We start from the raw sequence: 26,189 nt of genomic DNA on the forward strand, positions 1-26,189 counted from the left end.
CGAACCTTGGCATTCCAGATGTTTTGGAACTACAATCCCCATGATGCTCATGCACTCCGCAGTGTTGTTGAGCATCATGGGAAATGTTGTTCCAAAACATCTGGGGTGCCAAGGTTCGCCATCACCGCCCTAGGGGGACCTCAGAAATGCCCCACAATACGCCCTCTAGAGGACCTGCCATAGGAATATATAAGACGGGGGGACCTCAGAAATGCCCCACAATACGCCCTCTAGAGGACCTGCCATAGGAATATATAGGTCAGTGATGGCGAACCTTGGCACCCCAGATGTTTTGGAACTACATTTCCCAGAATGCTCATGCACTCTGCAGTGTAGCTGAGCATCATGGGAAATGTTGTTCCAAAACATCTGGGGTGCCAAGGTTCGCCATCAACACCCTAGGGGGACCTCAGAAATGTCCCACAATACGCCCTCTAGATGACCTGCCATAGGAATATATAGGTGAAAAGCCAATCGCAGCAGTAGGCAAAAATCTTCCTTCTGGGGTTTAGGAAAGCAGTAAACGCTAAGCACAGCATCTAGCTGTACCCTACTTTACCCAAACACGGAGAGATATAAATGCATATATTCATTGCAGACTAAGCTGCTGCTTAAAAACAAAATCGTAAAAATAATAAAATATGGAGCCACTGAACATTGGGAACAATCCCAGACGGAGTTATTGTTACCAGAGTTTGAGGTCAGAACACTGGTGCCCAAATATCTGCCTGCTGGCATAGTTCTGGGTGAACACTTCTTGTAGCTATGCTGAATCCTTCATGCCACACGGTAAGCCTTCATTAGGGAATATTCTCGCCGACTGGCCCGAGAGGCCCAGAGGAAGAGAGCACCGGCCATAACCTGAAGAGGAGAGGAGACGCAGGCCAAGCAGAAGGACCAGCCGTAATCCCCGCGCACACCTGGGGGAGGAGGAAGGCTCTTCTGTAACATATACATCCCGCTGGCAAAACACAGGACTGCTCCCAGTGTGCAAACACCTGAAAAGAAGCAGCAGGGACACATTAGTATACATCGAACAAAACTAATACAACCAGTTACAACTGGACCTATGCAAGAATATGAAGAGTCATAACTGTTCAAGCTTATTGTGACATATTCATAATGTCCTTCTTATTTAGCTTTGGAGCTGGGGGGGTTCATGATGTCTGATAATTGTCACCCTGTCACTTGCCCTAGCTCCCAGCTCTTGAGTGTGTAAAACAATATCAAACAATAGTGCATCCTCACACAAAGTAAGTAAAGGGGTAAGGGTTGATCTTTAACCACTTGCCGACCGCCCGCCGCAGTTTTTACTGCGGCAGGCTGGCTCAGCTGCGCAAACCGACGTAGTACTACTTGTGAAATGATCATAGAGATCTGTGTTCCTATATAGAAGGATCACAGGCGCTCTGTGATCATTCCAGGGAGAAGAACAGTCAGCTGTGTTTACAACAGCTGACCATCCTCCTCTCTCAGCGGGGAACGATCGTGGGTGTCAGGCGGCAATCGGAGCCGCCTGCCCCGTGCATCGGAGTCCCTGCTGCAAAATGGGGACAGAAGCGCGCCGCCGGTGGCATGCGCTTGGCTTGCCCCCTAGCTGCAGGCGCGTGACCGGTTCGGCAGGAAAGCCACACTGCTGCAGTAAAAAGGCGGCGGGCGGTCGGCAAGTGGTTAATGAAGGGGTGTGGTTTCAGAAGAGTGAGTGGAGCTCAAAGCCCAACTCCAGGCATTATTTTGAAGGTTCCCTAGGACAGTGTTTCTCAACTCTTGTCCTCAGGGTACACTAACAGGCCAGGTTTGCAAGAAAACTGAAATACATTGCAAGTGATATAATTTGCTGCTCAGTGATTGCAGTATACTAGTCTGCATCTCCCCAAGGTAATACTTAAAATCTGGCCTGTTAGTGTGTCCTGAGGACCGGAGTTGACAAACACAGCCCTAGGAGGTGTTTAAAATAAAAAAACAGCTCTGGCTGCAATACTCAACTCCCTGCCAATGCTGTCTATTGCAGTAATCCCTTATCACCACTAGAGGTCTCTCATCTTCCGTGCTCAATGGCACCCAGGGTCATTCAGCCTGGAAGATTGTAGACAACCCATGGAAAAGAAACTAAAAAAGAAAAAAACAAATCTATAAAATACAGCTGGGGAAAGGGGGCCTTTAACATCACCCTTCCAAAATACACTAGAACCTGTTCTATTGTACAAAGAAATGATCGCCTTCCTTCCCATTACTTAGACATTTACAGATCATTGGGGTCAATTCAACAGTTATTGCATGCAATAATACGGTCACGTGACTCATTTGCATAAATTATCAAATGCGGTAAAAAACTATTTCTTTTAAAATTAATGTTAAATGAAAAATGTGCCAGTAAATATCACATAAAAAACATGCGGTAAGCTCTTAAATCCAATTCACAAACAGAACAGAGAACACGTGATATTTATCACCAGGGTTTTGCCGGCGATATCACATGCGGTATTTGTCAGAAACAGGGTGGGGGTCCACCCAACAATAGCTGGTTGCTAAGGAGGTCTGCAGGTCCCCAGATCCCAGCCCCCCTCTATGAATGAGTAGGGGTTACATTGTACCTCTACTTATTCACCAAAAAAGTGTAAAAAGAAATAAAAAAAACACAGTTTCTGACAATTCCTTTATTGTAAAAACAAAAGAAAAAGTCCCACTAAGTAGATCCAATGTCAATCACAACGCCCGCTTCACCCGAAAAAGAAGAAAGAAGAAAAAAAGAAACCTCCGGCCCTGCCAACGGCTCCTGACGACTGCCTGCTCCGCCATCTGACAGTTCTTAAATAGCTAAGGGGAGGAGTCAACCGGTGATGTCACTGGGTGGCCCCGTCTCCTTATGACATCATCAGACAGGAGCATGCCACCGGGTGACTCCTCCCCTTAGCTATTTAAGAAGTGTCAGACCGCAGAGCCTTTGTCAAGACTTTTTTTCTCTTCTTTTTTGGGACCGGCTGTGCGATGGTTGTTGACGTTGGATCTACTTCAGGGGACATTTTAATTTTTTAATAAAGGAGTTGTCAAAAAACTGTGTGCATATTTTTATTTATTTTTGACACTTTTTTTGATGAATTAATATGGGGTAAAATGTACCCCATACTCATTTACATGGGGAAGGCTTCCAGGCTTCCAGATTCTGATAAGCCCCTCCCCCTGCAGACCCCCCACAACCACCAGCCAGGGTTGTGGGGTAGAGGCCCTTGTCCCCATCAACATGAGGGGTGCTTTGGGGTGTGTGTGGGGGGGTCAAACCCCCCCCTTTCCCCAAAGAACCCCCCATGTTATGTAACGCTTAGAGCCGGTTCACACTAGCGTGACTTGTCAGCCTGACAAGTCGCGCTCCCTCACGGTCCATTGACCGCTACAGGACCCGTTCTAATAGGAGCGACACAAGTCGCTCCAACTTAGAAAAAGGTTCCTATACTACTTCGGGGCGAGCTCGGAGCGATTAGCATAGACTTCCATTATGTGAAGTCCCTGCAAGTCGCTCCGAAGTTGTGGTGCAATGTAATGCACAAGTCGCCCCCGAAGTAGTAAGGAGTCGTGTCGCCTCAGTGTGAACCGGCTCTTAGTGAATTGACCCCAGTGTTAAAGAATAAACAAATAAAAAGGATCACAATTGAACTTTAACATATCCAAAAGATTAAAGAAAGATATTATTATGACTTGCCTGCGAGGAGGTGTAAGACTCCCGTCCCCAGAGCTGGATAAAGACTGCGGCACACGCATCCAGCCAAGCCAACAACGGCACCAAAAAATATGAGCCCCAGAGAGACCAACGGCAGCAAAAACTGGCACCGCCAAAGATCTGAAACAATGACAACTTATTAGCTCATACACAAGGCAGCCCAGTAAGTTGCTCGGCATATGACCATGTTACCCCATAGCCCAGGAGGCCCAAAATATCTATTTTTAAATAAGCCTGACTTGACAAGAGTAGGAGTTACCAATGCTGAACCTCACATAATAGTTGTCTGGCTATCGGTGGCTTCAATACATTCAGAGTCACTGAAACCAAAACAAGATCATGAAGGGTGACTCTTCAAGTTGAGCAAAACTTACAGGCCTAAAGACTCTCTCCTTGTCTCTATATCACAAAGCTGGAGCCTTGTGATTGGCTGCCCAGGTCCCCAATGCTGCGCTATGACGGGAAGGGGAGAGAATTACGTTCTCCTCTACACCTGGACAGGTATTTCTCTTGATTCTGGTGGACAAAGGAGCATCAAGGTAGAGAATACAGGTATATACAGTGCAATAAACTGCCCTGCCCGCTTATACATCATAAAATTTGTCAGGAACATTGCCAAGTCGTGCTTTTCCAGGTTCAAAACCAGTTTGTAACAGTTAAGAAGCTAAAAGTGATCTCAGTATTTGGATTGGATCATGCTTTTCTGGGGTTTTTTTCTAGAGATCGACCGATTATCGGCACAGCCGATATATCGAGGGCCAATAGGCACTTTCCCCGATATATCGGAATCGGCCTTTTGATTTACCGATATTGCCAATATTTCGGGAAAGTGCATGTCCCGGGGTGATTCCTGCAGCTAGAGGCATCACCCCGGTACCGGTGTCCATAGCCGACGGTCGGCTGTCTTGTAACGACAACCGATGCGGCTGAGAAGCCGCTCGGCTGTCATTACAAGTAGCGGGAGGGGACGTCTCCCCCTCCCGCCGCCTTCCATGGCTCGCCCGGGTCTCCTGTCCCACCGGGAGACCCGGGCATCCTACCTTCAACGTCGCTGTCTGACCAGGTCTCCATTTCTTTGAATTCGGTGCCGCCGAGTACCCAGAATTGATGTCATGATGACATCACTTCCAGGTAATGGCGGCGCCCAATTCAAAAACTTACAGCATTCAAAACAGCCAAACTTGACGTTTTGAATGCTTTCAAGTGCAGAGGAGGGGTTTTGGGGTCTTTTAGACTCCCAGATCCCTCCACCACAGTACCTGTAGACATTAAAAAAATATATATATTTTTTAATGTCCAAAAATATCGACCGATATCGATATCCGATGACCATAAAATCGGTATCGGCGGTAAAAAAAACGACATCGGTCGATCACTAGTTTTTTCGCCTTCTTCTGGATCAACTGCGGGTATAGGTGTATATAGGATTGTATAGTTGGGTTTTCTTTACTGGTTTTTGATTTTTATTGGTTGAGCCAGATGGACTTATGTCTTTTTTTCAACCTGACTAACTATGCAAGTACCCAGATTCAGCATTTGTCACCTACAAATTTTGTAAATCAAGTTTAAATCACAAGGGAAGCTCTCGAAATCTAGACTATCCATTAAACATTCCTTCTATATTATTACAAGGGATACTCATGTAAACCCTAACAGTAAGCTTCTGTTTAGTCTCTTTTTGAGCGGTTAAATATACCATTGAAAGGGTTCCGTTTTATGAGTGTGATAAGTTAAAAAAAAAATGTATTGCTCAAGTCTTGTTCCCCCCCTTAGATTTCTATGGATATTCTGTTTTACAAAATGTATATGTACTTTCACATTTATGAAAACTTTTAAGGAAGAGAGAATAAAATACAAAAATATTCATTTATCACAAAATCTTTTGAGCTGTTATTTCCTGTACTTTCGGCCTGTGCTGACTGATATCGGTTGCATTGTTCTCAGCTGTCTCTGAAGACTACAGAACCACAGCCCTCTACGTCAGAGGTCCCTATCCCTCGGGCCGTGGACCGTTACTGATTCTTGGCCTGTTAGGAACTGGGCAGCACAGCAGGAGGCTTGATTTGTATGGGAACAGAGCTGCCAAGGCACATGACCGCTCTGGCAGCTGTCTGTTTGCGGCTGAAAAGGGGTTATGCGTGTTTTTTTTTTTTTTTTTTGTACAAACTTTATTTGAAATGTAGAAAATACTGCTGTACATTGCCATGCAATTGGCATGGTGTGCTGCGATAAAATACAAGTGAAGGATGGCACTTGTGGGCTATTGTCCTCGAATACAGGAGTTCATACCTTCTTGTTCCATCCCTGCAATGCCCGTTTTCCACCATATGCCCTCTCTGGGGGTTTGAAGTTGATTGTCATCCGCAATGGCTTCATCCAAAAAGGTACTGCCTCTTTCCATCTGTGTTGTCCTACATGGTGGCCAGTGTATTGTATCCCATCACTTAGTACCTAGGTGCCGGTGGCCGTCGTCCCCAATAAGTTTGACAAAAAACAACCCCATTGGGGGTAGTTTTTTGTCTTACATGGTGGCCAGCATCCTTCGTGACTTGGATTATTTATTGTGAAGTACCTACCAATAAACTGTGATTTTTGCATTTTTATTTTGAAAGCAATTTTTTCATTTGGCCGGGGGGGAGCGCTTTCTGTCCCACTTTGTTGTTCGTGTTACCTATCTCGTTAGGTTTGAGTTTGGGCTAGGAGCACCCCTGACAGCATTAACTTTTATTCCTTGATCTCCATATGTCAGTTCTCAGCGCCTGTTTTTTTGTGTGTGTTGCGATAAAATGCAGCATGTCTGCATTTTATCGTCGCACTACTGCAATGCAGCAATAGGCTGTGTTGCAGTGTAAATGGAGACATAGGAAAATATTGTTTCCTATTTACCCTTGTCTGATGGTATTCACCGTCACTGGGAGTGAAAGACAGATACTTAATGGTTTGGATTGCTTCAAGTGGGACATTAATATTTATCAGCAATATCTCTCAAGGAATATGAAGATTTAATCACACTTTACACTGTGAGACCTATAGCCTGTTGCCATGAAGTCTGACTCCTAATGGCACTTTTCCACTGCAAGTACCGGCTCGGCTCTACTCGGCCCTTCTTGGCCCGGTTTGCTTTTCCACTGCTGGTACCGCATGGTGCGGTGTTGGAAAGGTTCGGTACGGTACGGTATGGTTTGCTTTTCCACTGAAGTAGTACTAAAGTTAAGTGGGTGGGATAACAACAGGGTGGGTGGGATTCTCTGACCAATCAGTGGCTAGTAGTGACTGCATGCAAAGGATTGTGGGATATGGTACCGGGTATGGTACCTCTTTGAACCACAATCGAGGTGGTACTGTTTTTGAGTACCGTACCGAACCGTTCCTACACCATACCATGCGGTACCAGCAGTGGAAAAGCACAAAAGCGTGCCGAACCGTTCGGTTCCATGCAGTGGAAAAGCGCCGTAAGTAATCATAGCAATACGTAGATGTGTATTCCATGTACTTCAATGTAGGAAACGGACAGACTGTCATTAGCAGTCTTGTCCTATTGTCTGTTTTGAGGTGGGATGTGTATTGTGTTAAGTCTGCCTGTCCCATTGTTAAATGTTAATGAGCCCACATTGTTCTGTCCAGATGGCTAGATAATTAGTTCAGGTTAATTCTGTTTCTGTATACAATTCCATCTGCATATGATAATGTAATCAGGCAACCCCTGACCTGTGTGTGGTAATCTGATCAGGAGGGGGAGGTCCATGCTGTATATAAATTCTGGGTGACTGTTCAATAAAGAGTGATTCCAGTACAAGCTAAGTTGTTGGCTAGCTTTGTATGAGGGCGGCTGGGAAAATCTAGTATATATGTTCATGACTGCAAGGAAGCCGTATACTGACGGAAGACCACAAACACAGTGTGGGTCGGCGGTTCCTTTACACCTTGCGTTGACAGATGTTTTACAATGCATGAAAGTGCCTTTCACTGCACACTGTGTAAATTAGACCTTTAGCTGCTCCGTAGGCTATATCACCACCCCCCAATCTTCCCCCCACACCCTTCCCCCCAGTCTGTGGAAAAATTGTCTTCCACGAAACCAGTCGTTGGTGCCAAAAAGGTTGGGGACCACTGCTCTACATTATGAAAAATAGAAAACGAAAGTCCCATCTTGTTTCTGTTGTCCTAATATCAAAGGGTGAGTGAGCATTGTCAGTCTAGGACAGGAAGTGTGTTACTGGCAGGATCACCAGATGAAAATAAAGAGAAATACTGTAAATATATAGATTTAGTTCTTTTGGGATTAGATGCCCCTGAAAATTGTTATGCCAGTTTTATCTTTTGATACTGCACATCCCTCATCAATGGGTAGAGCCCTTGTCCGATTTTTACATACAACACAAAAATCTGATATTCCTACTTACATGTCCGGATCAGATCAACCTCGGAGTTGTGGTTCCCAGGTTGGGTGTATTTCTCTAAGAACTGGTCAGAGAAGGACAGTGATACACACCGGAACTCAGGCAGAACCTCTGTTGGTTAATGAATAGAAGACATAACAGGGGATGAAATAGTGGGTAAAATGCAATGGTCATTCAACGGTAATAAAGGTGTGGTAAAGGAAGGTGGTATGTAGTACAGTAGATCTTAACACGGTAAAGTCTTAAACAATTCATATTCCTTACTGGCCAATAGCAATGTGTGAGAGATGGGCAAAGTCAATCCCTACCAGAACTTTTCCCAATCAGGACATGCCAGCATTTGGGGGGAACTGAAATTTCCTGCAGGCATGTGCATCTCTAGGTGCTACACTTTATACTTTAAACCCTTATTTAATTCTTATTTGCAGATCACCAAGGCTGATTTAGGAGGTTAAAGTGGGACTAAAGTCAGTGTACTTACCTCCTCTCTAATGGTCTGAAATCCACAAGGGTTCCCTCGCCTACATCTTCTCCCCCAGGTGCTGGTCTTTGGGCATCTTTATTAGCCAACGTGGGATAGCATAACTCCTGTGCATGTGCAGGAGTCAGTTATCCCAACACATAGGGACCGTGCCTTGATATAGGATGAGCAGCAGTTTTGTTTTTTTTTTTAAATTGTATACAGTGTGAATCAGAACTAGGAGGAAGCAACATTTAACCTCCCTGGCGGTCTGATTATGTCAGGATTTCTGTGCTAAAGTGGTACATTGTTTTCCATGGAAATCTGTTGTTTTATATTTTAAAACTCACCTTCCCCTGCGATCCCCCGCCGTCCTCCTGCTGTGTGCTTGGCCAATCCTGGCACCTGTCTTCCGGTTCCCTTCCCTGCGAGCGTTGCCACGTAGGGGGGGTGGAACCGATGGCTATTTTAAAAGTGTAAATACACCAAATGAGATGATACAAAGCTGTGATCCCAACGGATTACACTGTATAATCCCATTTCACCACAGGATTTCACCTGGTGACTTTTCCAGTGCCCTGCCTGTGCTTTTCCAGTTCTTTGTGCCTAGAAAATAGAGAGCGACCATGGCGTCCAAAAAGAGTTCTTTTTGCGCAAAAGCGCTTTTAGACGAACTGGAAAACAGCAACGGTGAAACGGAGTTACTTGAAGAACTGAGCGATAGCGATTTGTGGGAAAATTCGTCATCCGGTACGGAAAGTGACGACAGCGACAATTCTGATGTCTCTTTCTGGCACATCGCTCCATTGGAAATTCTGGAGAATCATTTGATATACTTCCCAAATTCCACAAGCGATGTGCCAGAAAGAGACATCAGAATCGTCGCTGTCGTCACTTTCCGTACCTGATGACGAATTTTTCCACAAATCCCTATCGCTCAGCTCAGGGGGGGGGCTGGAGGGACGGGGGGGGGGGGGGGAGGGTTCTGTGACACAGGTTTTTTACCCTAATGCAGTAAAAAAACCTTGAACCATTTTAACAGTTATGTGATGACAGCTACCATCCCGCTATCCTCACATTTAAAGGGAACATTTTAACTTTTCCTTGTTTTAGATCCACATGAAGAGAGCTTCTTAAAAGTAAGTAATCCTATCAATCTTTTTGCAAATATTTTAAACATTTGGCTTCTCTGCTTAAATTTCAATTATATATGTATATGGGGGCAGCCATATTTGCTTATTTTAAACTCAGCCTCTACTTCCTGCCTTGCAGTGCTATACAATAGATGCGCTTTACTTTTCGTACAATGCCAGTCTATTCGTCGGCTAAAAGCTTACTCTGTTCGGCCCATATCTTCTCTCAACAGTAAGTCAGCAGGAGGGATGAGGCAAAATCAAATGAAGCTCTCCTGTAAGCACATGTGCATGTAGCATGACCTGATTGGCATCTAGTAGTTCTTTCTCCTTTTCCCAGTCTGTGTTGCTGTACACAGGATGCCAACAGGCTGATAAGTCAGGCTGACATTATTTTTGAAAGAATATACAACTGCAATGCAATAGTCTAGGTGAGGGGGGGGGTGAAAACAGTCTAGGGGAGTAGTCTAGGAGCAATAGTCTAGGTGAGAGGGGGGGGTGAAAACAGTCTAGGGGAGTAGTCTAGGAGCAATAGTCTAGGTGAGGGTGGGGGGGGGGGTGAAAACAGTCAGGGGAGTAGTCTAGGAGCAATAGTCTAGGTGAGGGGGGGGGGGGTGAAAACAGTCTAGGGGAGTAGTCTAGGAGCAATAGTCTAGGTGAGGGTGGGGGGGTGAAAACAGTGAGGGGAGTAGTCTAGGAGCAATAGTCTAGGTGAGGGTGGGGGGGGGGTGAAAACAGTGAGGGGAGTAGTCTAGGAGCAATAGTCTAGGTGAGGGGGGGGGGTGAAAACAGTCTAGGGGAGTAGTCTAGGAGCAATAGTCTAGCTAGTCTAGGTGAGGGGGTGAAAACAGTCTAGGGGAGTAGTCTAGGAGCAATAGTCTAGGTGAGGGTGGGGGGGGGGGTGAAAACAGTGAGGGGAGTAGTCTAGGAGCAATAGTCTAGGTGAGGGGGGGGGGGAGCTGGGTGAAAACAGTCTAGGGGAGTAGTCTAGGAGCAATAGTCTAGCTAGTCTAGGTGAGGGGGGGGGGGGTGAAAACAGTCTAGGGGAGTAGTCTAGGAGCAATAGTCTAGGTGGGGGGGTGAAAACAGTCTAGGGGAGTAGTCTAGGAGCAATAGTCTAGGTGAGGGGGGGGGGGGGGTGAAAACAGTCTAGGGGAGTAGTCTAGGAGCAATAGTCTAGGTGAGAGGGGGGGGTGAAAACAGTCTAGGGGAGTAGTCTAGGAGCAATAGTCTAGGTGAGGGTGGGGGGGGGGGGTGAAAACAGTCAGGGGAGTAGTCTAGGAGCAATAGTCTAGGTGAGGGGGGGGGGTGAAAACAGTCTAGGGGAGTAGTCTAGGAGCAATAGTCTAGGTGAGGGTGGGGGGGTGAAAACAGTGAGGGGAGTAGTCTAGGAGCAATAGTCTAGGTGAGGGTGGGGGGGGGGTGAAAACAGTGAGGGGAGTAGTCTAGGAGCAATAGTCTAGGTGAGGGGGGGGGGGTGAAAACAGTCTAGGGGAGTAGTCTAGGAGCAATAGTCTAGCTAGTCTAGGTGAGGGGGTGAAAACAGTCTAGGGGAGTAGTCTAGGAGCAATAGTCTAGGTGAGGGTGGGGGGGGGGGGTGAAAACAGTGAGGGGAGTAGTCTAGGAGCAATAGTCTAGGTGAGGGGGGGGGGGGGGGAGCTGGGTGAAAACAGTCTAGGGGAGTAGTCTAGGAGCAATAGTCTAGCTAGTCTAGGTGAGGGGGGGGGGGTGAAAACAGTCTAGGGGAGTAGTCTAGGAGCAATAGTCTAGGTGGGGGGGGGTGAAAACAGTCTAGGGGAGTAGTCTAGGAGCAATAGTCTAGGTGAGGGGGGGGGGAGCTGGGTGAAAACAGTCTAGGGGAGTAGTCTAGGAGCAATAGTCTAGCTAGTCTAGGTGAGGGGGGGGGGGTGAAAACAGTCTAGGGGAGTAGTCTAGGAGCAATAGTCTAGGTGAGGGGGGGGAGCTGGGTGAAAACAGTCTAGGGGAGTAGTCTAGGAGCAATAGTCTAGCTAGTCTAGGTGAGGGGGGGGGGTGAAAACAGTCTAGGGGAGTAGTCTAGGAGCAATAGTCTAGGTGAGGGGGGGGGTGAAAACAGTCTAGGGGAGTAGTCTAGGAGCAATAGTCTAGGTGAGGGGGGGGGGGTGAAAACAGTCTAGGGGAGTAGTCTAGGAGCAATAGTCTAGGTGAGGGGGGGGGGGGTGAAAACAGTCTAGGGGAGTAGTCTAGGAGCAATAGTCTAGGTGGGGGGGGGGGGGGTGGTGAAAACAGTCTAGGGGAGTAGTCTAGGAGCAATAGTCTAGGTGAGGGGGGGGAGCTGGGTGAAAACAGTCTAGGGGAGTAGTCTAGGAGCAATAGTCTAGCTAGTCTAGGTGAGGGGGGGGGGGGGTGAAAACAGTCTAGGGGAGTAGTCTAGGAGCAATAGTCTAGGTGAGGGGGGGGGGGGTGAAAACAGTCTAGGGGAGTAGTCTAGGAGCAATAGTCTAGGTGAGGGGGGGGGGGGTGAAAACAGTCTAGGGGAGTAGTCTAGGAGCAATAGTCTAGGTGGGGGGGGGGGGGTGGTGAAAACAGTCTAGGGGAGTAGTCTAGGAGCAATAGTCTAAGGAAGGAAGGTCCTGGAGAAAAAGCCTTCTCCAGGACTGCCATGGTGTGATGAATTTTGGAAGGCCTGTATTACCATACACAAAAAGTGAACGGTTCTATACACAGCATCTCCCGCAGAATCCCCCTGATTAAAGAAACATACCGTCCTGGTAATACGGCTGTGAGGCCATAATGCACTGCTGCCACAACCCCAGGCTGCCATTACAATGATAGAGCGCGTCTGTGTATGCCTTCTCGTTTGCCTTTTCCAGCTCGCCAAGGAATTCATTGGCAGCCGTCTCGCTGACATTGGCCAGGACTGGAGAGGTGAAGTAGTGGTACCAGGAGACCGTGCCCACTGCAGCTGATAGGTAGATGACAGAAAGGAGGGACAAGACGCTCCCAATCACCAGTGCGGTGGCAAATCGATTATCCATGCTGTTTGGTTAATCAGTTTCTCTTTTCTCAGCATACGGAGGAAGCATCTGGCAAAAGGAAAAGCAGACAAGAGGTTAGAATTTCCAATATTTCAACTACACAATGGCACACATAAAGAGAACAGGACAAAGAAACACCTATACATTATTATAATTAAAGTGTAGGTAAACCCGAAATCGATTTTTCAGTATGCCTGATGTTATGTCTTTCTGTATACACTCTTCCAAAGCAAATCATTTTTCTAACCTCGCTGAAGAAGTCGCTGACGCAACGCGTACGGGGGAGGAGCCTGCTCTTCACTACGTGGATGCCCTAAGGCTACAGGCAAGGTTATTGATATGCTGAAAGCCCGCACTGCTTTGAAAGTGCTTTGAAATGTGAGTGGATGTCTGTTTTATGAGAATAAATAGCCTATTTTAAATCAGAGAGCACTAGATATCTCTTTCTTTTTACACCGGATTCCTCATGTATCTGGAGAGTGTGTGGAGGCGGTGATAGGAAGGAACACCAGGCAGTTGTCATTATGCCAAAAGCGTGTTTGACTCTCAGTAGTCTGATTTTAAGGTGAGCTGCTAATTATACACCAGGCACTAGGAGCACGTGGAGTGAAGCATGCAGCACTTTTGATCAGTTTCACAGATGAAGATTTTGTTTATCATCAAGTCACTTTATATATTCACTGTGGATTGGGACGTTTATTATTATTACCACTAGATGCCACAATTTATTCATTGGTTTTGATATGATTGATGTTTATCTGATTTATTGATTGATTTATGCACTTGGCGCAGCAATATTCTTTATCAATTTTTCTAACCTGTTGCAAAGTTGCTTACCTGCAGATCCTGCCAGTAGCAGCTCTTATGTACTTTTGCAGAACGACAACCACTTCACAATTACAGTTGTGCTCATAAGTTTACACACCCTGGCAGAATTTATGATTTCTTGGCCATTTTTCAGAGAATATGAATGATAAACACAAAAACTTTTCTTTCACTCATTGGTCAGTGTTTGGCTGAAGCCATTTATTATCCCTCAACTGTGTTAACTCTTTTTAAATCATAATGACAACAGAAACTACCCAAATGACCCTGATCAAAAGTTTACATACCCCAGTTCTTAATACCGTGTATTTTCCCCTTTAACATCAATGACAGCTTGAAGTTTTTTGTGGTATTTGTGGATGAGGCTCTTTTGTCTTCTCAGATGGTAAAGCTGCCCATTCTTCCTGGCAAAAATCCTCCAGTTCCTGTAAATTCTTGGGCTGTCTTCCATGAACTGCATGTCTGAGATCTCAATGATATTGAGGTCAGGATACTGAGATGGCCACTCCAGAACCGTCACTTTATTCTGCTGTAGCCAATGACAGGTCGACTTGGCCTTGTATTTAGGATCATGGTCTTGTTGGAGTGTCCAAGTACATCCCATGCGCAGCTTCCGGGCTGATGAATGCAAATTTTCTTCCAGTATTTGATAACATACTGCATTCATCTTGCCATCAATTCTGACCAGATTTCCTGTGCCTTTGTATCTCCCACATCCCCAAATCATCAGTAATCCACCTCCGTGTTTCACAGTAGGAATGGTGTACCTTTCATCATAGGCCTTGTTGACTCCTCTCCAAAAGTAGCATTTATGGTTGTGGCCAAAAAGCTCAATTTTGGTCTCATCACTCCAAATGACTTTGTGCCAGAAGGTTTGAGGCTTGCATCTGTGCTGTTTGGCGAATTGTAAGCGAGATACTTTGTGGCATTTGCGTAGTGATGGCTTTCTTCTAGCGACTCGACCATGCAGCCCATCATTCTCCAAGTGCTTCCTTATTGTGCATCTTGAAACAGCCACACCACATGTTTTCAGAGAGTCCTGTATTTCACCTGAAGTTATTTGTGGGTTTTTCTTTGCATCCTGAACAATTTTCCTGGCAGTTGTGGCTGAAATTTTAGTTGGCCTACCTGACCGTGGTTTGGTTTCTACAGAACCCCTCATTTTCCACTTCTTGAATAGACTTTGAACACTGCAGATTGCCATTCTAAATTCCTTGGATTTCTTTTTATATTCCTTTCCTGTTTTATACAGTCCAACTACCTTTTCCCGCACATCCCACAGACAATTCTTTAGCTTTCCCCATGACTCAGAATCCAGAAACGTCAGTGCAGCACTGGATGAAAGATGCAAGGGTCTGTCAGGAGTCCAGAAACTCATTAACCTTTTATAGACACACTAATTACAAGCAAACAGATCACAGGTGAGGATAGTTTCCTTTAACAGCCATCCAAACTCCTTTGTGTCAACTTGTGTGCATGTTATCAGGCCAAAATCACCAGGGTATGTAAACTTTTGATCAGGGTCATTTGGGCAGTTTCTGTTGTCATTACGATTTAAAAAGAGTAAACACAGTTGATTGATAATAAATGGCTTCAGCCACACACTTAACCACTTACCGCATACTGACGTAGGGGTACGTCCGTAAACTTTGCGGGGTTAAACCGGGATGATGCCTCTAGTTAGAGGCATCATCCCGGTACCGTGGTTTAGAGCCGACGGTCGGCTTTCCGTCGGTACCGACCGATGCGGCTCGGGAGCCGCTCCATCGGTACCCGGGGGGGCGGGAGGGGACGTCCCCCCCACCCCCCGCCGCCTTCCGTGGCTGTTACCGGGGCTCCCGTCCCACCGGGAGCCCCGAGCACCCAGCCGGCACGTCCGCCGGCTGGATGGAGTCCCGATTAAAGCCGGAAACGGCTTCGATCGGGTCTCCGATGACGTAACCCGGAGGCGGCGTCCATGACGTCACTTCTGGGTTACTGTGCTGCAAAAGGCGGCAAATTTGAAAAACGGCTGTATGCAAAAATGCAGTTTTCGGCATTTTGCATACAGGGAAGTGTAGTGGAGGGGTCGAGGGTCTTTTAGACCCTCAATCCCTCCATAAAGAGTACCTGTCACTGCATATTGGTGTCACAAGGGATGTTTACATTGCTTGTGACAGCAATAAAAGTGATCAGATTTTATTTTTTTTATTAAAAACTGTAATACAGTTAAAAAAATAAATAAAATAAATGGAAAAAAAAAAATTTAGCCGCCCCCGTCACCGTTAGCTCGCGCACAAAAAAAAACGTATACGGAAGTCGAGCCGCAGAGTCTTTGCTAAAAAAATATATATAATGTTTGGGGGTTCTAAGTAGTTTTCTAGGAAAAAATACTGGTTTTAACGCGTGAACAAAAAGTGTCCGAAATAGGGCTGGGGCTTAAGTGGTTAAGGCTCGTACACACTTGACGAAAATCGGACAAAATATCCTCCGATTTTTCTCTCTCTTGCTCAGCGTTCATTACCGTTTTTAGTTGACAGTGCAAAAATGTTCACGAAATTTCTCGTCCGATTTTTTTTTCTTTTTTTTTGGCACATTTGTTCCTAGACTTCCGGGTTGTCAGCAACTTCAGATCATGTGCGGTCTTTCGTATCCGACTATTCGAGGACGTACTGCATACACATTAAACGAAAATTGGTCGCCTGGGGACGGACGATAAAAATTTTGGTGTTTTTCCCTCCGTTTTTTTTTTTTTCATTGAAAATGTCGGCATCGGCTGCTGAAAGTTGTGTACACACTAGCCGAAAATCGGACGATTTTACCTCGGACGGGAATTTTCGGCAGATTTTCTACTAGTGTGTACCCCACTTTAACCATGAGGGAAAGAAAAGTTTTTGTGTTATCATTCATATTCTTGGAAAAATGGCCAAGAAATCATAAATTCTGCAAGGGTGTGTAAACTTATGAGCACAACTGTAAACCTTATCAGCCTGTCATGCAAGTTTCTTCAGTTGCTCGTTGGGCAGCTTATCTGATCAATATGATAGGCGGCCAACTGAAGGAGCTTAAACAGCAAGCTGACTATAATGCTGATAAAAGTCAGCCAGGAAGTGCTGTTACTGGTAGGACCTGCAGGTAAAAAACGTGACAACAAATTAAAACAGATTTGCTTTAGAAAACTGTACACAGCGAGAGGTCAGACATACTAAAAAATATCTGTAGGGTTTACTTACACTTTAAAAAAAGTTCTAGTTTTGAATGGAGTTAAGTTTTTATTGTCGGGGACATTCCTCTCATTCTCTTGTGTTGGTAACCATTGGCACTGAAACAGGAATGGAAGGAATTTTTTTTTTTGGGAGGGGTTATCTGATATCAAAGCGTGCCAACAGACACAAACCTTACAGGTTCCCGCTGACACAGAAGGAGGATTGGCTGTGTACACATGATCCCACAGTCACAGCAGATCGCTGCATTCTACTTTGCCCAATTCTACTGTTTATGTCGAGGGAAGGGGACGGCGATGATGGCACATGCTGCTGACATTGGGTTTTTCATGAGTGCTTTCGTTTTTGCCGGATGTACTACCTATATAGTCACTATATAGGTCTGTGGAAGGTCTCCAACTTTACAAAAGCCAAACTGGATGACTATGCAAGACAAAATAACAGGTTCCCTTTACAAAAAGGGACCATAAGCAGTTTATACTTATCTTAGGGCCGATGTTTCCTGTATAGTTCTGGCTCCGTTCTGACAGTCTGAGTGAGTCACAGGCGGAATGATATTAAATGCACTCCGCCTGTGACCAATACAGGAAACATCGCCTTTTCCTCCAGCATTGCGCCGCTGCTAGCCAGCATTTCCCGCCAGCAGCACACACAGCAGTACCAGCCAGAGCCAGCAGTACTCACAGCAGTACCAGCCAGAACCAGCAGTACCAGCCAGAACCAGAAGTAACAACCGGAGCCAGCAGTACTCACATCAGTACCTGCCAGAACCAGCAGTACTCACAGCAGTACCTGCCAGAACCAGCAGTACTCACAGAAGTACCAACCGGAGCCAGCAGTACTCACATCAGTACCTGCCAGAACCAGCAGTACTCACAGCAGTACCTGCCAGAACCAGCAGTACTCACAGCAGTACCTGCCAGAACCAGCAGTACTCACAGAAGTACCCGCCAGAGCCAGCAGCACCCACAGCAGTACCAGCTGGAACCAGCAGTACCAGCCAGAACCAGCAGTATTCACAGCAGTACCAACCAGAGCCAGCAGTACCAGTCAGAGTCAACAGTACCCACAGCAGTACCAGCCAGAACCAGCAGTACTAGCCAGAGCCAGCAGTACCAGCAGTACTCACAGCAGTACCAGCCAGAACCATTAGTACCAGCCAGAAGCAGATGTACCAACCGGAGCCAGAAGTACCAACCGGAGCCAGCAGTACTCACAGCAGTACCTGCCAGAACCAGCAGTACTCACAACAGTACCTGCCAGAACCAGCAGTACTCACTGCAGTACCAGCCAGAGCCAGCAGTACTCACAGCAGTACCAGCCGGAACCAGCAGTACCCACAGCAGTACCAGCCAGAACCAGCAGTACCCACAGCGGTACCAGCCAGAGCCAACAGTACTCACAAAAGTACCAGCCAGAACCAGCAGTACTCACAGCACTACCAGCCAAAGACAGCAGTACCCACAGCAGAACCAGCAGTACCAGCCAGAGCCAGCAATACCCACAGCAGAACCAGCAGTACCCACAGCAGTACCAGCCAGAGTCAGCAGTACCCACAACAGTACCAGCCAGAGCCAGCAGTACCCACAACAGTACCAGCCAGCAGTACCCATAACAGTTCCAGCCAGCAGTACCCACAGCACAGTATCAGCCAGCAGTACCCAGAGCACAGTATCAGCCAGCAGTACCCACAGCAGTACCAGCCTGAGCCAGCAGTACCAGCTTGAGCCAGCAGCACCCACAGCACAGTACCAGCCAGCAGTACCCACAGCAGTACCAGCCAGCAGTAACTACAGCACAATACCAGCCTGAGTCAGCAGTACCCACCAGCAGTACCCGCCTGAAGTTCTTTTCAAAACTTACCACCACAAAGAGTCAACTGCACTCCAGACTGACCGACGCAAACCTGGAAAACCAGTTGCAAGTAGCAACATCATCAATACCAGCTAACATCACACACCTCACCAAAGAGAAGCAGTTGCAGCCATCGCATTAGGGGTGAGTTAATTAAAATGTTTGACCAAATAGAACAGGCACATTTTTAAGTTGATAATTTTGTACAGCCCCCAAATGATTTTATAAATATCCAAATGGCCCTTGGCAGAAAAAAGGTTCCCCACCCCTGTCTTAGGGTGACCAGACATCCCCGGATTGAGGAAACTGTCCCCAGACTAGGGCTGGGCGATAAAACGATACCGATATGTATCGCGATAGTGACATTTCCGATAGCAATAAAAGACTTTGAACGATAAGTCCGCTCCGACGGGTTTAAGCTTTAAAAATGGCGCCGCCCGGCGCCGCCACGTCATTGCGCACGCGCCGCCACCGCTCGTGTAATTTCGGCTATTCCCGGCCTCTCCCGAGCGGCGGCGGCGCGTGCGCGGTGACATGTATGCACGCGCCGCCGCCGCACGGGAGAGGCCGGAAATAGCCGAAATTACACGAGCGGTGGCGGCGCGTGCGCAATGACGTGGCGGCGTCGGGCGGCGCCATTTTTAAAATGAAGGCGCCTCTGGAACAAGTAAGTGAAACAGCTTCACTACCTGCCATTATGCAGGGCTGCGGGCACACTACAAGGGATGCAGTGCTGCGGGCATGGTCTACCTGTACCATGCCCACAGCACTGCATCTCCTGTAGTATGTCCACAACCCCGGATCCTCTTGTACCATGCCAGTACCCTGCATTCTCCTGTACCATGCCAGTACCCTGCATTCTACTGCACCATGCCAGTACCCTGCATTCTCCTGCACCATGCCAGTACCCTGCATTCTCCTGCACCATGCCAGTACCCTGCATTCTCCTTCACCATGCCAGTACCCTGCATTCTCCTGCACCATGCCAGTACCCTGCATTCTCCTGCACCATGCCAGTACCCTTCATTCTCCTGCACCATGCCAGTACCCTGCATTCTCCTGCACCATGCCAGTCACCCTGCATTCTCCTGTACCATGCCCGCCGCCCTTCATTCTCACCCTAGGGTCCTTATTTTAAATGGGTAATAAAAAATATCAATAATTATCGATATCGACCGATATGAAACACTAATATCGTGATACAGTTTTCAGCCATATCGCCCAGCCCTACCCCAGACCAAGTCTGTCCCCGGATTCAGGAGCAGATTAATGTAGACAGGGTAGACTCAGCCATGCTGGCTGAGAAACAGCCTGGTGGCTTAGATTGCGACGCCCCCTGCTGGACGATCTCACTGCCGCACCTGCTGCTGTTCAGTGGAGGAGAGGCAGAGCCAAAATAAATGGACCGTGTGTAGGGCTGAGACCACAAGGTGAGCAGATGAGGGGGGGGGGGGTCTGCTTGTACACAGGTGAGGGCAGTGGGGGGCAGGGGTCAGAGCTGGTGCAGCTGCATGGAGAAATGGAGAGTTTAGCTGTTGTGGGGGAGGGGCTAAGAGGTGGCTGCAGAGATAATCTGTGAGAGAAAGGTGCAGAGGTGAGCTATGGATGTGGGGCAGAAGCGTCCTCTGTGCATAGCACACCTCTGAACCCCGCACTCTATGCCTAACACCCTCCTGTATATTATGTAGTCCTGTGCCCAGCGCTCTGTGTATTATGCAGTCCTGTGCCCAGTGCTCTGTGTATTATGCAGTCCTGTGCCCAGTGCTCTGTGTATTTTGCAGTCCTGTGCCCAGCGCTCTGTGTATTTTGCAGTCCTGTGCCCAGCGCTCTGTGTATTATGCAGTCCTGTGCCCAGCGCTCTGTGTATTATGCAGTCCTGTGCCCAGCGCTCTGTGTATTATGCAGTCCTGTGCCCAGCGCTCTGTGTATTATGTAGTCCTGTGCCCAGCGCTCTGTGTATTATGCAGTCACAGGTCTCACCTTGCAACTTACAGGACTTAAATGATCTGCTACTGATGGCTTGGTCCCAGAAACTACAGCATACCTTCATAGGTCTAGTGGAGTCCATGCCTCGATTCAGGGCTGTTTTGGTGGTAATAGTGGACCTATTCAATATTAGTTGGGTGCTCATATTGTTATGGTTGATCTTTGTATACTGGCTACTGCAATACAGTGTTATATGTCACCACAAAGTGGTACTGTGGACATATTAATATAGATCAGTGCCTCGTCCTAAATGACATAGTATATTCCATATAGGGGGGACCCTTTATGCTCCTGTGTGGTCGCACTCCCTTCAATTGTTTTCTCTATTTACTATATATTTTCCTGTAAGTACAGCCAGGATTACTGGCATAGGTTGTAGACTTGTCGTTTGTGTTTGTCGTTAGACGTGTCGAAATGTCGTTTTTAATGAACTAAGCTCCTGAAGAAGCAAGGCCCACATGAAACATGTCGAGCTGAACCCCAAAAAACTGGATATCATCACTCCATTGTTGGTCACCTATGGGTAGTTTATAGTAGGATTTTGTATCCGTACGCTATATATATATATATATATATATATATATATATATACACACACACACACTAAACTACATGGTTGTATAAATAAGCAATACTTTTATAAATGTTCATTAAAATATCTATTTTTTAATTTAAAACAAAAATTAGCTTTTGAGAGTTGTTGTTGTTCCACTAAAGTCCATTTTTTCCCCATTCTACTTTATTATAGGGAGGATGCACAGCATGGAAAAAACGTGATGAATAACCCTTTGCAACCGATATATACCACTGACCAGCAGACGACTTCTAGCAGGACTTGTCTGCTGCAAGCGAATCAGATCCGACTCTGAAGCACAGATGAGTGCTAAAGAGAAACAGTCATCAAACCCATCATTTTGCCTTTTTGGAACAGATTCTTAGGCTGGGTTCACACATATGCCGCCCCGTGTTCGTGCCTGGGCATCCCTGTTTACTGGTTTTGCACCTGAATTGGACCCAAAGAAGCACAGGACCCTTTTTTAATGCGGACCGCGGCCACCCCGGGCTCCAATGAGAGGCGGTCACACCCTCCTGTCATTCGAAATGGATGCAGGGAAACCTGTGTGTGAACCCGGACTTATCCAACAATATGGTAGCATAGGATGTAGACGTGTTCTCCCCTAACCCTAACCCTATAAATGTTCTCCCCTAACCCTAACCCCTAACCCTAACCCCTAAACCCTAACCCTAACCCCCTAACCCTAACCCTCTAACCCTAACCCTAACCCTAAACCTAAACCCTAACCCTAAACCCAAACCCTAACCCTAACCCTAAACCCTAACCCTAAACCCAAACCCTAACCCTAACCCTGACCCTGACCCTAACCCCAAACCCTACCCCTAACCCCTAACCCTAACCCTAGGCAACCCTAACCCATGCCCTGTTTGTTGGGAGAATGGGCTGCGCCATGCCCTGTTTGTTGGGAGAATGGGCTGCGCCATGCCCTGTTTGTTGGGAGAATGGGCTGCGCCATGCCCTGTTTGTTGGGTGAATGGGCTGCTCCATGCCGTGTTTGTTGGGTGAATGGGCTGCGCCATGCCGTGTTTGTTGGGTGAATGGGCTGCTCCATGCCGTGTTTGTTGGGTGAATGGGCTGCGCCATGCCCTGTTTGTTGGGTGAATGGGCTGCGCCATGCCCTGTTTGTTGGGTGAATGGGCTGCGCCGTGCCGTGTTTGTTGGGTGAATGGGCTGCTCCATGCCGTGTTTGTTGGGTGAATGGGCTGCGCCATGCCGTGTTTGTTGGGAGAATGGGCTGCTCCATGCCCTGTTTGTTGGGTGAATGGGCTGAGCCATGCCGTGTTTGTTGGGTGAATGGGCTGCTCCATGCCCTGTTTGTTGGGTGAATGGGCTGCGCCGTGCCGTGTTTGTTGGGAGAATGGGCTGCTCCATGCCGTGTTTGTTGGGAGAATGGACTGCGCCATGCCCTGTTTGTTGGGTAAATGGGCTGCGCCATGCCCTGTTTGTTGGGTGAATGGGCTGCGCCATGCCCTGTTTGTTGGGTGAATGGGCTGCGCCATGCCCTGTTTGTTGGGTGAATGGGCTGCTCCATGCCGTGTTTGTTGGGTGAATGGGCTGCGCCATGCCGTGTTTGTTGGGAGAATGGGCTGCTCCATGCCCTGTTTGTTGGGTGAATGGGCTGAGCCATGCCGTGTTTGTTGGGTGAATGGGCTGCTCCATGCCGTGTTTGTTGGGAGAATGGGCTGCGCCGTGCCGTGTTTGTTGGGAGAATGGGCTGCCCCATGCCCTGTTTGTTGGGAGAATGGGCTGCTCCATGCCGTGTTTATTGGGAGAATGGGCTGCGCCATGCCGTGTTTGTTGGGTGAATGGGCTGAGCCATGCCCTGTTTGTTGGGAGAATGGGCTGCCCCATGCCGTGTTTGTTGGGTGAATGGGCTGCGCCATGCCGTCTTTGTTGGGTAAATGGGCTGCGCCATGCTGCGTTTTTTGAGTGAATGGGCTGCGCCATGCTGCGTTTTTTGAGTGAATGGGCTGCGCCATGCCGCGTTTTTTGGGTGAATGGGCTGCGCCATGCCGCGTTTTTTGGGTGAATGGGCTGCGCCATGCCGCGTTTGTTGGGTGAATGGCCTGCGCCATGCCACGTTTGTTGGGTGAACGGGCTGCGCCATGCCGCGTTTGTTGGGTGAATGGGCTGCGCCATGCCGCGTTTGTTGGGTGAATGGGCCGCGCCATGCCGTGTTTGTTGGGTGAATGGGCCGCGCCATGCCGTGTTTGTTGGGTGAATGGGCCGCGCCATGCCGTGTTTGTTGGGTGAATGGCCTGCGCCATGCCGTGTTTGTTGGGTGAATGGGCTGCGCCATGCCGTGTTTGTTGGGTGAATGGGCCGCGCCATGCCGTGTTTGTTGGGTGAATGGCCTGCGCCATGCCGTGTTTGTTGGGTGAATGGGCTGCGCCATGCCGTGTTTGTTGGGTGAATGGCCTGCGCCATGCCGCGTTTGTTGGGTGAATGGGCTGCGCCATGCCGTGTTTGTTGGGTGAATGGGCCGCGCCATGCCGTGTTTGTTGGGTGAATGGCCTGCGCCATGCCGTGTTTGTTGGGTGAATGGGCTGCGCCATGCCGTGTTTGTTGCTATGCGCAAAAATAAGCGCGTCAGCGCGGTACGCAGGCGTGATTGGGGCCTCAGGGAAGCAAAGTCGGGTGTCCAATCAGAGCAGGGATGGGGGAAGACATTATCAGTAACCTCCTCAGAAGAGATGTCACCATTCTTCATATATATGAGTGTCAGCTCATAGGTCACAACTGACAGCTTCTCTTTAGCATTCTCCAGCACATCTCCTCCTCGCCCATACTTGTTGCACAAACATAGAAGCTAACATACAGCATTCTGTAATCATCGAACAATAGCCTCACCCTCTCCATCGGCTTCCATCAGCTGTTTCTTCCGGGGTCACAGCGCGCAATGCTCTCTGGGAGCTGTAGTCTCTCCGTCTGTAGTGACTGCTGCGCCCTACTGGTGAAATGTGATACCGCATCCTATTTCTCAACAGGGACGGAATCGGTCAGCGGTGACACTCGTGCAGTGAGTGCTGCTGCCACCAGGTGGTTAGAAACCGAATTGCAGCAGTGAGATTATCTTTGTGAATTATCTCCTTGTGAAAGGAGATAATCATAGATTGGAGGTTATTATTAACTACTTCAGCTCCAGAAGGTTTTACCCCCTTAATGACCAGGCCATTTTTTTGCGATTCGCCACTGCGTTACTTTAACAAAAAATTGCGCGGTCGTACCCAAATACAATTGATGCCCTTTTTTTTCCCCCACAAATAGAGCTTTCTTTCTTTTGGTGCTATTTGATCACCTCTGCGGTTTTTAGATTTTGCGCTATAAACAAAAAAAAGAGCATCAATTTTGAAAAAAAAAAAAAGCGACATATTTTTTACTTTCTGCTATAAAACATTCCCAATAAAAAATTTTAAAAATCAAAATTGTTTATCAGTTTAGGCCAATTTGTATTCTGCTACATATTTTTGGTAAAAAAAAAATCCCAAAAAGCGTATTTTAATAAGTTTGCGCAAAAGTTATAGCACTTATAAACTACGGGATAGATTTTTGGAATTTTTATTTATTTTTTTTGTTTTTATTAGTAATTTTAGTTTTTTAGCGGGACTGCGTCATTGCAGCGGACAGGTCGGACCCCTAACTGACATTTTTGACACTTTTTGGGGACCAGTGACATTAATAAAGTAATCAGTGCTAAATAATATGCACTGTTACCGTATAAATGACACTGGCAGAGAAGGGGTTAATACTGGGGGTGATCAAAGTGGTTAACCACTTTAGGACCGGAGGATTTTCCTGCTTAACGTCCAGGCCACTTTTTTTCAACTTGGCACTGCGCGACTTTAACTGACAATTGCGCGGTCATGTAACGCAGTACCCAAACGAAATTGACTTCCTTTTTTCCCACAAACAGAGCTTTCTTTTGGTGGTATTTGATCACCTGTGTGCTTTTTATTTTTTTGCGATATTAATAAAAAAAGAGCGAAAATTTTGCGAAAAAATTGACATTTTCTACTTTGACAGTTAAAAAATATCCAATATATTCAATTTTTGGCATATATTTAGGTCAAATTGTATTTAGCTACATGTCTTTGACAAAAAAAATCTCAATGAGCGTATTTTTAAGCGCTTTAAGACCGGAAGATTTTACCCCATTCCTGACCAGGCCATATTTTGCGATTCGGCACTGCGTTAGTTTAACAGACAATTGCACGGTCGTGCGACGTTGTACCCAAATTAAGTTTTCCCCACAAATAGAGCTTTCTTTTGGTGGTATTTCATCACCTGTGCGATTTTTACTTTTTGCGCTATAAACAAAAAAAGAGCGACAATTTTGAAAAAAATAACAATATTTTTCACATTTTTTTATATGAAATTCCCCCCTAAAAAATGTAAAAAATCAAACATTTTTTAACATTTTAGGCCAATTTGTTTTCTGCTACATATGTTTGGTAAAAAAAAAATCGCAATAAGCGTATTTTGATTGGTTTGCGCAAAAGTTATCGCAGCTACTAACTACGGGACATTTATGTCATTTTTATTGTTTTTTTTTTTAACTAGTAATGGTGGCGATCTGCGATTTTTTTTTTGTGGGACTGCGACATTGCGGTGGACAGATCGGAACCCTAACTGACATTTTTGACACTTTTGGGGGGACCAGTGACATTACTACAGTAATCAGTGCTATAAATATGCACTGTTACTGTAAAAATGACACTGGCAGGGAAGGGGTTAATTTTTATTGGTGATCAAGGGGTTAATGTATGCCTGGTGCTTACTGACGTGTGTGGGGGGAGGGGACTATGTGACACAGGCACAGATCGCAGGTTCAGCTATGCTGAACCCGGCAATCTGACCCTACCTGTCACTTAGGAGATCCGCCTGCTTTGTTTACACAAGCGGGCGGATTTCCTCACTCGATTCCCCGACGATCGGGGAAGAGCGGCGGTGATCACCGGCCCTCCTCCCCTGGCCCGACTCCCGCTGTGACTGAATACAGTCACAGCGGGAGTCTCTCTG

At 47.0% G+C, this 26,189-nt stretch overlaps 1 protein-coding gene across 1 annotated transcript; it reads right to left on the bottom strand.

Moving 5' to 3' along the window:
- Positions 1-632: 632 nt before the first annotated feature.
- On the bottom strand, positions 633-24,080 carry CLDND1 (claudin domain containing 1). The gene is made up of 5 exons (XM_082268479.1): positions 24,021-24,080; positions 12,452-12,773; positions 8,119-8,226; positions 3,698-3,835; positions 633-998 (listed from the first exon to the last, which is right to left on the bottom strand). Exons 2-5 carry the CDS (start codon positions 12,723-12,725, stop codon positions 778-780), a joined length of 741 nt encoding a protein of 246 aa, XP_082124605.1. The 5' UTR covers positions 12,726-12,773; positions 24,021-24,080; the 3' UTR covers positions 633-777.
- Positions 24,081-26,189: the final 2,109 nt, after the last annotated feature.

Source organism: Pelophylax lessonae (genome assembly GCF_965119305.1).
Source record: "Pelophylax lessonae genome assembly, chromosome: 9".
NCBI classification, from domain to species: Eukaryota; Metazoa; Chordata; class Amphibia; order Anura; family Ranidae; genus Pelophylax; species Pelophylax lessonae.

Coding starts and splice junctions, on each gene's coding strand:
- CLDND1 (XM_082268479.1), bottom strand. CDS start 12,725: ATGGATAATCGATTTGCCACCGCACTGGTGATTGGGAGCGTCTTGTCC. Junction 8,227..12,451: donor ACAGCCGTATTACCAGGACG/GTATGTTTCTTT, acceptor ATTAACCAACAG/AGGTTCTGCCTGAGTTCCGG. Junction 999..3,697: donor AGTCTTACACCTCCTCGCAG/GCAAGTCATAAT, acceptor GCTTCTTTTCAG/GTGTTTGCACACTGGGAGCA.